This window comes from Lissotriton helveticus, chromosome 1_1 (assembly GCF_964261635.1).
Source record: "Lissotriton helveticus chromosome 1_1, aLisHel1.1, whole genome shotgun sequence".
Taxonomy (NCBI): Eukaryota; Metazoa; Chordata; class Amphibia; order Caudata; family Salamandridae; genus Lissotriton; species Lissotriton helveticus.
Genome location: NC_136057.1, coordinates 1,139,389,848 through 1,139,406,480, shown reverse-complemented (window position 1 = coordinate 1,139,406,480; position 16,633 = coordinate 1,139,389,848). Strand labels below are relative to the sequence as shown.

Genomic DNA, 16,633 nt, shown 5'->3' with positions numbered 1-16,633 from the left:
GGTCAACTGAAAACGGTGGGAGGTGCTTTTTTATGTTTTACAAAGCAGGGATAGTTAGCAGTTGTTTCAAGAAAGCAGTTTAATTAACAGGCAAGCTACTGGGTTTGAAAATTGCATTTTATGTACGCTCTTACTGCCTGTTCTGTAATTCTCTTTTGAGGAGCGCTGTCATTCTGTGCGCTCATTTGAATTACAGTTGTAGTCCTTCTATTTTTGTGAAATGTCCTGGTTTTTAGCTTTAAAATTCTGGTCCCCCTACTGTCTAGGTACACACTTAGCTTCCTTACGATGTATAAATTGCAATCAGTTGCATGATTTGTTCCTGCAGAAAAGAGATGTTGCCACTTCCTGCGCAAAAGCTTTACTCTGCCTCGTTGAACATGCTTGGGCTAACCTTCAAACTCTAGTCCATGAGGTATGGAGCCCACATGGGATGAGGTCACACCATCTCACTATGTCTGTAGGGAAGAATTCTCCCAAATGTCTGAACCAGAATGCTCTGCTCAGCTTACTTTGGGCCCTATATGTGGTTTGACTTTCAGAACTTCCCCCATAATCTCTTGTGCAAGATCTTTATTAAGCAGAACATTCCTAGCGGCTGGAACTTGCCTCTGCCCGCTTTCCACCAATCCCCATCCTCACACTCAGTAAGTTCAAAGGCTCCTTTACACGCGCCTTACATGGTGAATCCTAAATCAGCCCCTTTCTTCAAGACTCGCACTGCTGGCACACTGATACCCGTAAAGGCATAACAAGCTTCCAAAAAAGCACAAATGTACCTTAAGGGGTTTACTTTCCTGCCAGTTGGTTTCGTAAATACACATTTAATGGTGTGTTAATCTGCATTTTTCTGTAAGACTCACTTTCTTTTCTCTTTTCTTGCTTAGCAAAGTGTCCTATTTTAGTCCTCAGACATAAGGACATAATATCCTGGACTTTGCTGTTCAATAGTGAGGGACTAGTTGACGTCTCTTCCTCCAGCACACAGCGCTCTGACTGCACCTGGAGGCGCTCTATGGGACACATATTCACTATAAATGTGGTGGGAGTGAAGAGAGTGCAGCTTTGCCGTGAAGCAGATGCTATCATGAGAACACGAGCAACTCGTTGCCCAAAGACTCCACACAAAAATTCACTCTATCATAGTTATTAAAGTCTGTGCCTTGCCACTCCTGGGCCACACTGTCTACACGGTAACACATTTCACTCCACTTTATTTTGTGATCAATACTTTTTACTGCCATGCTGTTTTTCTGTTTTGCTCCATTTTTACTGTCCCGTGGTGCATTTTTTTTTTTTTACCATGTGCATTTTTTTTTAGGCACAGAGGGGCATATCATCAACAGAATGCGATAAGTATCACAAAACGTGCTTAGGGCGTTTTTCTGTATTGCTGTGTATCGCTGGTTTAAAGTGCCGGGTTAGCAGCGTATCATCAACGCTTTTTACAGAGGAGATGTAAATCCAACGATAGCGCTGATTAGCGTGAGGAATCCAGCGATATTGGGAGTGCGCTAATGCGAAGCTTGATAATAGGCAAGCGAGGACCTAACCTGGCAAGCCACCTGCCATTATAAGTATGGCTAAGTAAATTTTAAACCAGGCATTACATACCTGTGATAACCGTGGTTAGCACAGTTTATTTTATCCCATCGCGGGTTTGTTCGAGACTTGTAACTATCACGATGCCGTGTCAGCGAGCATTTCCATGGAGTAATGGAAAGGAATGCCTATTTTGCATGTCATTGGTGATATTTTTTGCTGACATGCAAAGTGGGGGAAAAATGGTTGCTAATTCAAGGAAACACACGCTAAACCATTTTTGCGTGTCCTTGTACATAATGCGATAATTAAATCACCGCTTTTTCGACTCTATGTGCCGAAAAAGCGGTGATATCTCCCTTGTTAATATGCCCCAGAGTGCTTAACATAAATACTGCACTTATTATTTCAGCTGTTCCGTGCTTGCCTGCATGGAGAATCAGATGTCCCTGGGCATACGAAATGACCCTTGCCCAGCTAGTGTCTGCTCTGGCTGTACTGTCTGCATTGCTGTCACTATTCTTTCTCCATGCGCAGTGGCGCAAATGCGTGGCACAAATACACCTCCATGGTGGCAGTACTGATGGAACACAGATACGAACTTCAACACTGAATCTCTTCTCGTTGATGCCAACAAACCTTTCTACTTCGCGTCCGCAAACACTAATTCAACAACGATGGAGTTCAGCGTTTTAGCCTAAGCAGATCTCCAAAACAGATGCCAAATTTTCACAATTGTGTAGAGAATCACCTTATATCTGAATAGGGGCATTGTTTTTATTTCACAATTTCAGATGCTTCCTGTCTACCCTGTTGATTCTTTAGTTGTTGGTTTTATTGGCTGATACCAATTGAAGAATACTGCAGAAACCTGTGAATAGTTGGTGTTACGCGTCAAAGCACTTTAAAAATGGAAAGGTGGAGATAGAGGCATGATTAACAGTTTGTCCTGTTATCAGTACATGGCCTATTTTATAATCCTTTGGTAATATTCCATTCAAATCATGCATATCGAGTGAAATATTCATTTTTGTTGTTGCAGATATAGTGTTTGCAGTGAATACAAGAATATAGCAGAGATGATGGACAGAGAGATCAAGCCCAAGAGCAGGAGATGGGTCAGCATTGGTGTCAACCAATCAGGTTTATGTCTTTGAAGACACTGAGGGGCTTATTTGTTAGAGCCCCGCATCACTTTTGCACCACGTAAAGTGGTTCATGCATGACGCATGGCTCTCATAAAGATTCATGAGGCCACACAAAGGCACCCTGGATGGCTGGAGTGGCCTCATAAATCATGAGTAAGGCAACGCAGCTGAAACCGCTGCATCGCCTTACTCTGCACCCGGAAGGCGTTCATTGGGCATTGCGGTGGGTTTTCCCACAGAATACCTATGGAATTTGATGCTGCCCCAGATGAACAAAGTGATGTAAACCTGAGGATGTGCCGAATCAGTACGCCTCCTGAGGTGAGGCGCAACAAGGAGAAATATGTTAATTTCTCCTCAGTTTTTTCTCTTTCCATGTGTGCTGCATTTTGCAGCACACATAGAAAAATGGAAACTGCCTCTTTGGATTGTTTTTGTGCAGGAAGGTGCACAAAAACAATCCTGCCCGCAAAGGAGGCAGCCTTGCACAATGGTTCAAGGGTGACTACGTTGGCTCTAGGCTGCCAAAACAGTGACAGCAAAGGCAGAAAGGACAGAAATGCATCATATTGCTTAGATACGGTGCATTCCTTCCCTTTCACTTTGGCGTAGGGCAGCACAGCAAAGTGCATTTCTTCGCTGCCCTCTGCCAAAATGCCATAAATTTGGCCCAGCGTATCCCGGTACAGGCAAAAGTGCTGTATTCAAACAATGCAATGTACTAATATCTCCAATAACTAGTACAGCAGCACTGTAAACATTTAATTATTCCCATCGTGTAGGAAGTACAAATATTTGGGGGATAGTCTTAATTTAAAGAAAACAACATGAGATGATGCATCACTACAAACAATAAATTATTGTATTTCAGTCTTTTAAATATATATATATATATATATATATATATATATATATATAATATATGTGTGTGTGTGTGTGTGTGTATTAGACTGACATACAGAAAGGCACCTAGACACATAGATTACATGATCAGAAAGTGCTATTTCATACCCAGCAATGGCTGTAAAATCCATAATTCACTGAATTGATTACCACGTTAGATGTAAAAATATTTAGAATTATGTATAAAACGCAAATATTTGCAATATTTATTTTCAAAAAAGTTGTGACTGTAACGCATGTGTTTGGCTATGTACTGATAACATTTAATAAGGTCGTACGCACGAAAGGTGGGCCTTGAAACATAAGAGAAACCTAATTCGTGTTCAAAATGTAAAAATGAATGCGAAAAAACGGCTGCCACACATTGCGACCCGTGATGCCATCTCGAAGTTCTGGCGGCTTTCATAAACTGACATCTACTTTGGCTGTTGTTTTAGTCCATATTTAAGAGAATTTTATTCAAACCTGTGAACTATTTTCTATAGCGGTTGGCTATGACAGAATCCCCACAAATAACGGAGTTCAGTCAATTGGAGGTCATATTTGTTTACAAAATAATGGAATAAATTACACATATTTGATGTCGCATGGTACGCAAAATAATATGTGGCTCATGGTTTAACATTAGTTGAAAATTGCAATATAAAGAAAAGGTCTATTGTTTGTGAATTCTGGAAGCAAAATCACGGATGAACTTCCCCAATAACGTGTCGTCTTTAAACCCGCCGCTGCGGTACAGTAATAACAACATTAAACAAAGGTAGACGCATCTATACGTAGATAGAGCAATAAACGCATCATGTATCTATGCCCAGTGACCAATGTTTTCTACTTGATCTAGTAGGTGACACTCGGAAGTGGACTTGACTGATCCAAAGAAAATACAAATGTTTTCCAGTTACACGTGGGAGCCGGTCCCTGATAGCTAATAAAACTGTCGGTTCTGGAAGAGAGAACACACCTCAAATTTGGGACTAGAATTAGGGGTCCGTGAATGTCTCTGCATAAATAAGAGAGTAATCGTTAGTAAAAGGAACACACATAAAAAAAGATATATATAGTGGTAGGTGCGATTCTTTACACCCCTTGGAAAAGCACCCCACTGCATGAATCAAAAGATTATTTAAAATATACATGTAGCTATTTTTTCTACATAACATTAGGAGAACTAGTAAATGCCTTCTGAAAGAAAAAACACTGAATTTAAATGGCGCTTCAATCATAAATAGCTAAATTAATATTGTTCACGTTTACGATAAAACGATCGATTGTCTAATTAGTGTTTTAAAGAAGCGCACAATTCCTATGATAGGTTCAAATTTAACACACGAGGAATGTGCGTGTGCCTGTTTGTTTACAGATTTTACACAGCCTTTGTTTAAATTGATATACAACAGAAGTGTTCTCACCTTGATAGTATTTATACATATATAGTATTTTTTTTTACTGGTTAAGCACTTTGGATTTGTGTGTTTGGAGACATGTAGCTCCTCTTTCATCCGTCTGAGAGAGGAGTCGGGTCTGGCCAGCGCCTTCTATGCCAGACTGCGAAGAAGCAGAGGTGTCCTCAAAGGTCGGCTCCTGTCAAGACCGGCTCAGTCGCCTGTGTCCATCCGCGCCTTCCTACGCTGAACCTCCGCGGCGTTCTGCTCCGGAAAATAGTTCCTGCGGTGCAAATCGAGACCTGATACCGCGCTTAAGTCCTGACCTGCAATGAAATGCAGTGCTCGAAACCTACGCTTTGGCACACGGTACAACGGGCTGAAGAGCACACCGGTGCACAAATATCCCGGAAAAAATACCTTCTTTGAAAAATAGCGCCTGAGAGTCAGAGCTCAGTGACCTGGGCGCTCTGGGAACTTGGGACAATTTATTGCTGAAGACACTAAGCTGTCATGCAAGTATAAGAAACAAAAACATAGTTCAAAACATTCAGTGGCTGAGAACAATAAAGCAGTGGTCGCCAGCCACTCTTGAGAGTTAAGCCGAGGCCACAATAGAGCGCTTGTGTGAAGGACACGGCGGCTTCATACAAAGCAAGCCTTTTAGCGCCCGCCTCCAGCTACAAACAACACATAACCATTAGAGGTCAGTAAACTGAGTATCATTAATTGGGTACAAGTAACATCTGTTATTTGCCGTGATTTAGCACGGCAAAACTGCTGTATGAAGCGTTAACAAATGTATTAATAATATTGTTATTATCATATCTCCATTGATTGTAATTTTTATCCAGTGGCATGTTAAACCTCTTATATCTTAATAAGGTCCAACATATGCGCTTTCTAACTCGAACTATGATAGGTGATTAAAAAGAACAAAACACACAAATAAATACGCATTTAAAATATTAAAATACTGTCAGCAAGTAGAGACAAATTAAAAGCCATTTCCAAATGTCGTATTATTCCAGCTGTCAAAACGTTTTAAATTACCATATTTCGCAACTTTAACGTTTAGACTGGGGCTTCTTTTTAAAGAACATTTTGATCAGGGTCGCGGTCATTTATTTGAAATTGTTAAAATCCAATATTTCTGGTGCGAAGACGAAGGAGGCCTCGCGCCTGCTGCTTCACCTCACGCTCAGACACTTCTGAATGACGTGCATTTATTTTGCCGCTGACAGAAATGACATTTGTTTGAGTGTTGCACGCTCCCTTCCTCTGGCTCCACGATCTGAAATAACACTTGCGGAGGTGAATGAGAGGGCGGTGTTTATCAAATCTGAGCGGACTTGTCACCAAAACATCATCTCTCGACGAACGCACTGCTGATGCGGACTGAATTTAAAATCAACCGAATGTTATAAATTAATGCGCCAAAGAAGTGTCTATGTGAGCATGCGGTGAAAAGCAGTCACATTCACCGAAGGTCATTTTAGTACATTCGCTTGCAAATGAGAGATACATTTTGGTTCGCCAGTTTTTTTTTATAAATATAATACAAGATTTATCTGCAGTAACCAGAAAATACATTTACAGGACAGCAGAAAATGAAAATATAGAGAGGAGAGGAAATTACACAAATGCGAAATAAGTAAATGTTGCTGTTAGGGGCGGGGGGGGGGGGGATGTTGTCATTCCAGCAGCAAAACCCAGGAATGGGCAGCGAGACATGAAACTCTAGCTTCGGTGATGCACGAGGGGGTTTCCCGCCACCCTTGCACTGCCGCTGCCCCTAGGAGTGGGCAGACAGTGGTGTGAGCCTATGTCGAGGATCGGAAAGTAGTCTTACCTGTGAGGGTGGTGTGTACCGCCCCTCCACTGCCCCTGGCAGAGGTATGCCCAAACAGGGGGCACACAGACCTTAGGGCGGTGCCCCTCCAGCCCCCACGGCCCGGTGCTGCACTCACCTTCCTGGCAGGGGGAGGCCCGGTCCAGGCGCCCGTGCTGCTCGGCCCGGGGCAGCCCGCTGTAGGGCCCGCACTTGCCCCCGGGGCCCTTGCCGCTGTAGTAGGCCTCGCCGCCGTCCAGCGTCTCCATGACGTGCTCCAGGCCGCCGGCGCCCAGGAAGAACTCGCTGCCTTTGGCCTGGCTCTTCAGGGCAAACTTCTCGCTCAGAAAATCCATAATCACTTAATGAGGCGGCCGCGGGGAGGAGGAGACGGGGGAGGCCGGGGCTGCTGCTGTGAGGAGCCTTTTAAACGTCTCTTGTCTTGAACGGAGGGACGAGAAGGGGCTTTATATCTGAGGCTCCGCAGGATGGAGCTGGGACCGCCCACCTTTCTGAATATGAAGCGGGGAGGCCTAACTCCACCCAGGCTCCCCCGAGGTCTGCTAGAGCCAGAGCAGGCCCACTGCAGAGGCAGCAGCACTGCCCAGTCTAGGACAGGGCCAGCAGCACTGCCCAGCCCACTGCAGAGCCAGCAGCACTGCCCAGACCAGGACAGGGCCAGCAGCACTGCCCAGCCCACTGCAGAGCCAGCAGCACTGCCCAGCTCACTGCAGAGCCAGCAGCACTGCCCAGCCAGGACAGAGCCAGCAGCACTGCTCAGCCCAGGACAGAGCCAGCAGCACTGCCCAGCCCACTGCAAAACGAGCGGCACTGCCCAGCCCTCTGCAGGAGGCAGCAGCACTGCCCAGTCCAGGACAGGCCAGCAGCACTGCCCAGCCTTTCGGAGCCAGCAGACTACTCGTCACCAGTGGAACCAGCATGGGACACCAGCCACTACAAAGCCAACAGAATAACCGGCTGTGGAGCCAGCAGCAATTTCCAGACTATTGCAACTCCACAAAGACAGCAACAAACTACAGAGCCAGCAGAATGCCGACCACTCTGGGGAGCAACCAACACTACTGCCCAGCACACTATAAAGCCACCAGAATACCCACAAGAGCGTGGTTACTGCCCAGCACACAGCAACGCCAGGAAAACACCCACCTCACTGGGGAGCCTGCAGTGTTACTTACTGCCCAGCACACAGCAACGCCAGGAAAACACCCACCTCACTGTGGAGCAGGTAGTGTTACTTACTGCCCAGCACACAGCAACGCCAGGAAAACACCCACCTCACTGGGGAGCCTGCAGTGTTACTTACTGCCCAGCACACAGCAACGCCAGGAAAACACCCACCTCACTGGGGAGCAGGCAGTGTTACTTACTGCCCAGCACACAGCAACGCCAGGAAAATACCCACCTCACTGGGGAGCCTGCAGTGTTACTTATGCCCAGCACACAGCAACGCCAGGAAAACACCCACCTCACTGGGGAGCAGGCAGTGTTACTTACTGCCCAAGCACACAGCAACGCCAGGAAAACACCCACCTCACTGGGGAGCAGGCAGTGTTACTTACTGCCCAGCACACAGCAACGCCAGGAAAACACCCACCTCACGGTGGAGCCTGCCGTGTTACTTACTGCCCAGCACACAGCAACGCCAGGAAAACACCCACCTCACTGTGGAGCCTGACGTGTTACTTACTGTCCAGCACACTGCAACGCCAGGAAAACACCCACCTCACTGGGGAGCCTGCAGCGTTACTTACTGCCCAGCACACAGCAACGCCAGAAAAACACCCACCTCACTGGGGAGTCTGCAGTGTTACTTACTGCCCAGCACACAGCAACGCCAGGAAAACACCCACCTCACTGTGGAGCCTGACGTGTTACTTACTGTCCAGCACACTGCAACGCCAGGAAAACACCCACCTCACTGGGGAGCCTGCAGCGTTACTTACTGCCCAGCACACAGCAACGCCAGAAAAACACCCACCTCACTGGGGAGTCTGCAGTGTTACTTACTGCCCAGCACACAGCAACGCCAGGAAAACACCCACCTCACTGTGGAGCCTGACGTGTTACTTACTGTCCAGAACACAGCAACGCCAGGAAAACACCCACCTCACTGGGGAGCCTGCAGCGTTACTTACTGCCCAGCACACAGCAACGCCAGAAAAACACCCACCTCACTGGGGAGCCTGCAGCGTTACTTACTGCCCAGCACATTAAAGAACCAGGCAGATACCCACATCCACACTGATGAACTAACAGTAGTTCTGCACAGTAGGACAGCCACCAAACTCCGCAGCCACCAGCATTACTGCCCAACACTCTGCATGACCAGCCGGATACCCACTTTCTCACAGAAGAGTCAGCAGCGTTTCTGCCCAGAAAAGTGCACAGCCAGCAGGACAACCACCACACTCCGGAGCCGTCTGCATTACTGCCCAAGACTCTGCTTGACCAGCTGGACAACAGTCTCTATGTCGAGCCATCGGACTTACTGCCCAGCGCACTGCAGAGACAGTAGGAAACCCCGCCTATTGTGAGGCCATCCGCACTGCAGGGCCCGCTGCATGTCACGTAGCACTGCCCACCCCATGCCACAGGGCAGCAGGACTGGCAGCTGACTGTGGTGGTCGCGGATACCCTCGGCACCTTCACACCCTGCTCAGAGGACTCCATTGTGCCCCAAGGACAGTAATGAATCACTCTCTGAGCCGGATACAGCTCGCGGACAGGACCCTGTGTTGTGGTGCATGGCGGGAGCTGACATTACATTTCGTGGGACCATCCAGCACGATTTACGATTATAAACATGTCATTTGCACATTATTGCCACTGCCAGAGCCTCGTGTTGCCAGCACCGCAGACAAGAATGTAGGCAGGCGAAGCTGCACAATTAAAATGATACACAATAAGATAAAACAGTAGCGATGGATGTTGCCAGACGTGCCCCGTAAGTCGCTTCCCCATGTGAATACTGGACAGTATAAACTTCACAGGCATCTGTTCTGAAACCACCATTAGTTTCCTTATCGATTGCTTTTCGACTTCCGTGCAGTCTTTTCTCAGCCCCTGTCCCTACAAATGATCATCTGTTGCCAGGAGGCAGACCGATTAAACATTCAGAAGTCGCGTTGGCACTTCCGGGATGCGTGCACATTAGAACACATCGCTCCAAGGGCGGCTTTAGGACAAAAATGTAGTTTTTTTTTTCATTTTTCTTCTATTTCGTATTCAGACTATGGGCACTAAATTTCTAATCATTATTCCCGAAGGGGGCTCCTGCCGGGGTCTGTAGTGGAGTCCAGTGCTGGCTAAACAATTATGGTATCCTTGTCCCAGTCAAGAGCTTGCTTTGTAAAGCTCCTCGTTTGCCTCAAGACTTCTTGGCGCTAGAGAGAAACCGTGAAACTAGCCTGTGACAACGTTACACACAAGAAGTATGCAGTTAATGAAGAAGCCACGACTGCGGGTTTGCATCAGACAATAAACAATAAATGCGAGCGGTATGCTGGAAGGGGGCGCCACTGATACAAGGGCCGCTGGTGGGGGCTTGGGGCTGGACATAGGGCGATCTGTACTCTTGGTCCCTCCAGTGCTTGGACGTGATTATACAGAGAAACCTGGCAAGGCTGGCATCTAAGGTCACAAGGAACAGGTTTTGCACGTTTAACACTTTTAAAATATAGAAGCGCCAATCGCAAGAGACCTTTTTAAACAGCATGCCTCCATTTCGAGATAAGCCCGTGGAGGGACGATGCACTTGGTTTCCCACCTTTTATATTATATATTTTATATTTATATTTGTAATTTCGCATATATTGTCCTTTCGACCCATATTTATATTTAAAAAAATAACATTTTACTAACATGTATTACCGATTCGGCTGCTTTCTCTTCTGTGTGTTGTGGATGTTGGCGAAACTGGGTGTTCATCTGGAGCAGGGACTTCGTAATTTTTGAAAAAAATGTATTTTCCATTTCTGAGTTCGTTTTGTCGGACAGATAGGGTGCCCCTCGCACAGAGGTCTGTCTCGGGCTGACACAGAGAAAGTAAACCATGAAAGTAAACGTTCAAAAATCTCGGAAAGCGAATAATTGCTCATTTTGAAATGACTCGACATGAAAGAAAAACTAAAGACGCCAATCAACGATGAAAAATGGAAGAGGGCGAAGGGTAACGAATTAAACAACTGTATAAAGGGCATAAAGAAATGGAAAATGAATTAAAGAGAAAAAGGAAGAAGGAACAAAAGCGAAATGTATAAAAGAACAAGAAACGAAAGAGCAAAAATGACAAAATGTCAAAAGAGACAGCTAAGGAAAATATTAAAATAAAGAAACGGCAAGAAAGTGTGGAACACTAAAAAAAAACAGAAGGAAAGAAAAAGGACGAAATTAAGTCCAAGAAGAAATAAAGGCGGTAAGAAAGTACTAAACGAAATGAAAAACAGCAAAGTCAGGCGGAATAGAAGAGCGGTTTAATGTACAAAAATATAAAATAAATATACATGGCTTAGTGAAAGCGCACGCTTTATTCAGCACGATTGTGTAAATCACTCGACTAGATGTCAGGTCAACATTACTGATGTTCAAACATAACGATCCGTGTATGACAATTCTTTTAAGCGTCTGATGCTTCTCTGGTAGACATTTGCCAGAGTTTGGAGCAAAGTTCGAATTTTTCTAGGCTCGAGACGGAATTCAATGGTTACTCGTCGGTCTTGAGACTGTCACAAACTCTGGGGGTTTGCGTAAATATTCTCCAATACGGGAATGTGGCAGGTGTAGATGTGCACATGCGGAAATACAACGCATCAATGCCCTAAACAATTTCCCTTTGTTTTTCCCCGGGAAACCGCTCTCCCCTCTCCTTGCACCGCCACCAGTTTCAGAGGAGTACTTCGTTTTTTGCACTTTTATATAGCGCCACTTGGACATGAAAGTACCTGAGCGCTTTACCCGAGCACCAGCTGCCTTTCACAAGAGCGCATTCATTTTAGGTGAGCGCAAGCAGATTAAGTGATTGGCTCAGAATGGTGAGCTGACGCCAGGAGTGGAACCTGGTTCCCCAGCGGTAAAGTCGGAAGCTCTGGCTCTTGCTCCACATCCTTTCCACAAAAAAGACAAGCATTGATTGGCATTCATTAATGGCTGAGTGTGCCCCTAAATACCACATAGCAATCACTGAATAAAACAAAACACAGAAGTTGATCCCTGCTCACTTCTGCTTCTGTTTCAAGTGCATTTGCAACTTTGTGTGAATTTACAGAGGATGCATGAGTGTCCCAAATGCAAGTCCAGGAATTCATTTACGACCCTCAAAAAGGTGGAAGAGGACATACTTGTACATATTATTAAATGCTTTTATGAATTGGCCCTAAATGTATAAAACGGGGCTACATGGGGATATTCGCGCAATTCTCATATCAAATTAGCCCAAGTAGAAAAGATTGGGTCCTCTTGCCACTTCTGCTAATTCGGAGTTTGACATGTCAATTACTATTCATAAAGGTGTGTAAAAGAGTACACCAGTAGTACTGCTTCCTGTACTCAGAAATGCGTAGGGACTGAGCCTTCAGATTTCACACCTACGCATTTTTTGCATTTATAACAGGTGTGCCTTTACACATGTATACATTGTTTGCTAAAACACAGATCTCAAAATGGTTCCCATTTAATTGCACTGCATATCGGTTCACTTGATTGAAAGCTGTCTGGATGGATAAGTGGGATGTATATTTACTATTTTGCTGATTTCCAGATATAGCTATATATAGAGAGAGTTATACACTTACACAATGTTTTCCTTGTGAAGGAAAAGAATCAAGGCATTCCCTACACCTCCCTAAACCCACCCACTCACACACACCAGTGTTGGGGTTGGAGCTTCTCCAGTCCCACCCTTGCTGTAGATTTGCTCCTGTCCCGGAGAGAAATAATTCTCCAATTCGGGGGTGGGACTGCGCCTTGTGGCTGCTGTGTCAACCACTGCAAATCTGCAAAATTGCTGAGACGAAAGATGTTCAACTTTTTGAGGGATGCCACCCCTGGACTCTCATTCTTACCCCTGTGAAAAGACCATCGCACAGGCTAAATGGTATGGTCGGGTGAATTTGTAGAGTGCGGCTAATGACCCGCGGTGGCATACGGGCGCTTGGTAGGGCAGGCGGGGGAAGATCACGCCTGTGAGGTTTCAATGTATGGTGACATTTAAATTATATGTGAGTAAGCCCATTTGTGAGTGTAAATTCACTTTTGTGATGAGCCAAAGTGGATTTCTGCATAAAATGGGCTACTCGCACCCTTAGCACGCTAACAGCGTCATAGGAGCGAAGCCCAGGACTTTAGCAGAAACAGAGTTTGGGGGTCGCACCCCGTCGTCACATTCTACAGTTTGCCTGTCAGTTCACTGAGGTGGGGGTGGGTTTGAGGTTTGCCCGAGAGTGCGCAGTGAAGTCGCCTCACAGCTCCCCTCAGATTATTACTGTAAATTAACCCCGGCCTCACATATCCGCGCATCGGCCCTACGCCCTGGAGGTGCAGGAGGGCCCATGCTGCAGCGCACCCTCCGTCTGCCCAGAAGCCCCTCCTGCCAAGAGTGAGCCCTGCAGGGTTACAGTGCCGCGTTTACACACTCGTTCCCCTCAGTGGAAGCTCCGCGCTTTACTGCAAGTGATGAACCCGAAGAACCGCAAAAATCATACCAGAAAGCAACAAGAAAGGGGAGGGGACGGAAGGGAATTACGTCGAAGAAAGAAGGAGCGGTAGAAAGTAGGAAAGAAATAAAGAGTTCCGCCAAACAGAGCGGGGTCAGAGAAGCTCCCGCGGGATTTAACTTTTGACATCTCCGTGGTACATTAATTTACGCTTTTTACTTCAAACGCCGGGGGAAAGATACCCTCCTGCCGCTGTCTCGGGTGAGTGGGGCTCACAAGAAGCTCGCTGCACAGTGCACTTGTGCATCTTGCACCTCTGAAGCGCTCATCCTAGTATCCGCGCGAGGGCCCGGTCTGCTCGCCTCCTGTTCACTAGTACAGCGCCTGAGCGGCAGGTATTATTTGCACAAGTGCTTCGGGCTCCTCTCCTCGCAGGTTATTTAATTATATAGCGCTTACTAGACCGGAAGGTATTGGCCCTCGCACCCCCCTAGTTCTGCCACTGATCGGCGCGCTTTATATACGCAGTGAGCACCATTTACATTACACAAGAACGCATTCATTGTTAGGTACTGGGAGATTGAGTGATTTGTCCGGAATCACAGGGTGCTGGGACAACGCCGAGACTTAAACCGGGTTCCCCTGTTCCAAAGTCAGCAGCTCAGCAGCTCTGACCCTAACGTCACATCCTATGCCGAGGGGTGCTCTGGGGCGGCAAAAACCCCTCTTTACATTTCCACAGACCTTACAGTCAGTCCACATAACAAAACGCGAATCCTGGCCTAACACGTCTGGTGCGGGCTTCGTGGGGAGAAACACTACTCAGTGTTATCAGTGATCACGCTGGATTTTGTTATCACGCACACACATCTGGACGCGTGACTGCTTCTAAGAGTGCGGGCTATAAAGGTTGAACTTGCTCTGAAAGGTGCTCAAGGTGTGAAGAGACAAAGCCGACAAAATATCGGTCCGAGCTCTGAGGACTTTCTCTCCTGTCACATTGTAGTAGTTCTCGTCCAAAAACTTGAACCCTGACGCTATCTTTATGACTGGGCCAAAAATCCCGTTTTGCATTCGAAGCAATATTAAATGTCGGTCTAAGTATCGCATTATATGGGCATCCATTACAGCTTCCGGGGTCGACCAGAAGGGGGCGCCCGTGAACCTAGAGGGGCAGTGAGGACACATATTGGTACTTCCGGCGTTGGAAGCTAGCCTCCTATTCCATGGCTGCACTCTAAAGAGTGCGCAGGGCTCCTCTCAGGTGTGTCACAAGACAACACTATTTTTCAAGAGGTGTCTCGCACCTTCTGTCGCGACACTGGCTATCACGGAACACGCCCTCCCCTAGAACACGCGAATTAATCCATAATCACGCCAGTGGCCGTGGGCAGGAATCTATATTACCCTGTACTTGGAAGGCGGCCAATGCGCGAGTCTTGTAGTGGCAAGGAAGAGGAAAAGAGCATATTTAACCATATATGCAAGATTTAAATATACACTGCATGCGTGTGCGAGAGAGGGACAGAGACAGGTAAATGTAGACAGGCAGAAAGACAGGTTGTATGTCTTGCTAGATTATTCACACAAATAGCTAGAAGTGCGCCAATAATTGAAACGATCGCCAGACAGAGACAGAAAGGTCTAGATAGCCCGACATATGTTAGGTAGGTAGATAGACAGATAGCAAGATAGACAGACAGGCATACACAGACAGACAGACAGATAGATAGATAGATAGATAGATAGATAGATAGATAGATAGATAGATAGACAGACACAGACAGATAGATAGATAGATAGATAGATAGATAGATAGATAGATAGATAGATAGATAGATAGATAGATAGACAGATAGACAGATGGATAGATTGATTTTGACGAACCTTGAGATAAACAAACAAAAACAGGTTTGTAATAAATCGGTATTATTATCGATTACATGTAGGCACAGTTTGACCATCTAAGCACAGTTAAATGGTTCAAAAAACGCCCATATACTTCATAAAAGCAATACAACTCCTTAAATATATATTTACTTCAATGTTTCTTGTATTCCTTCCTCTTTCGACTGTACTGTTAAGTGTTCAAAATATTAATACCCACAGTATCAGATTATAAACAAGCGGGTTCAGTCTCTGACGAAGGTTTTTTAGTTAACAGGAATCCTCATTGGATGGACGGTCGCCTTAACTATTCTGATTCAAAACAAGTACAAATTACGATATTCGGTCGATGCCCGATGTCAGAATTTTGGACGAGCTTCGGCGGAAACCCCTTTAGAGTAGAAATTCGACAGGGCCGAAGAAACGACTATATAGGCGGCACGTGGTAGGAAAAGATTGGATAACAAATACAGCTGGCAAATAAGCATAAAGTGAACTTGACAAGTCGGATTGGACAGTACTGGGACAGCACCCATCCAGGCCTGCGCCCATCACTAGGCCTCGGAGTACAGACTGCCACTCTGTTTTCAGCATTGCGCACTCTTATATAGTGATGCATTACCAAGAGTCAGTGGCGTCACTAGAAATGATTTATAATGGGGGCACAACTGTAACGCTGGTAGGACTTGAAGAAAGACAAACGTCCCCCTCTCTCTCTCTCCCTCTCTGCCCCTGTCTCTCTCTCTCTCTCTCTCTCTCTCTCTCTCTCTCTCTCTCTCCCTCTCTGCCCCTGTCTCTCTCTCTCTCTCTCTATATATATATATATACACACACACATATATATACACCTATATATACATATGCTGTCCCATTTCATCTTAATCATACATGTATTCATTCTCCCTTCAACCACTCATTTCTTTCTCTTCCTTACTCTCTCGCTTTTTATTTCTCTTCCTTGTCTTTCTTAGTTTAGTTCTTTTTCTTGACCTCATTTCTATCATTTTTCTTGTCTACATTTTCATTAGCCCTGGGTTTTTCCACTGCCCTACTTTTTCCTCCTGCAGGTCTAGCTAAACAGTTTTAACATGGAGCATCAGGGTGAATGCAGCCGGATCGTGGGCCCCCACTTGCCCCCACCCAGGTGATGCCACTGTATTTGGGCTCCAATGATATGCAGAGGGTTTTCCTGTTGGTTTCTGCCCACAACTAGGTAAAGGCGACTCGCAAATCCCATCAGTGTGAACCGAGTTTAATACACTCTGCTGT

The 16,633-nt window shown here is 45.9% G+C and overlaps 1 protein-coding gene across 1 annotated transcript in view; it reads right to left on the bottom strand.

Moving 5' to 3' along the window:
- The window catches only part of ALX1 (ALX homeobox 1), a 102,694-nt gene extending 95,532 nt beyond the window's left edge, over nucleotides 1-7,162 (bottom strand). The window contains exon 1 of the mRNA XM_078656585.1: nucleotides 6,940-7,162. Coding sequence (XP_078512711.1) covers nucleotides 6,940-7,162 — 223 coding nt within the window. The remainder of the gene's footprint in view (nucleotides 1-6,939) is intronic.
- Between the last annotated feature and the right edge of the window lie 9,471 nt (nucleotides 7,163-16,633).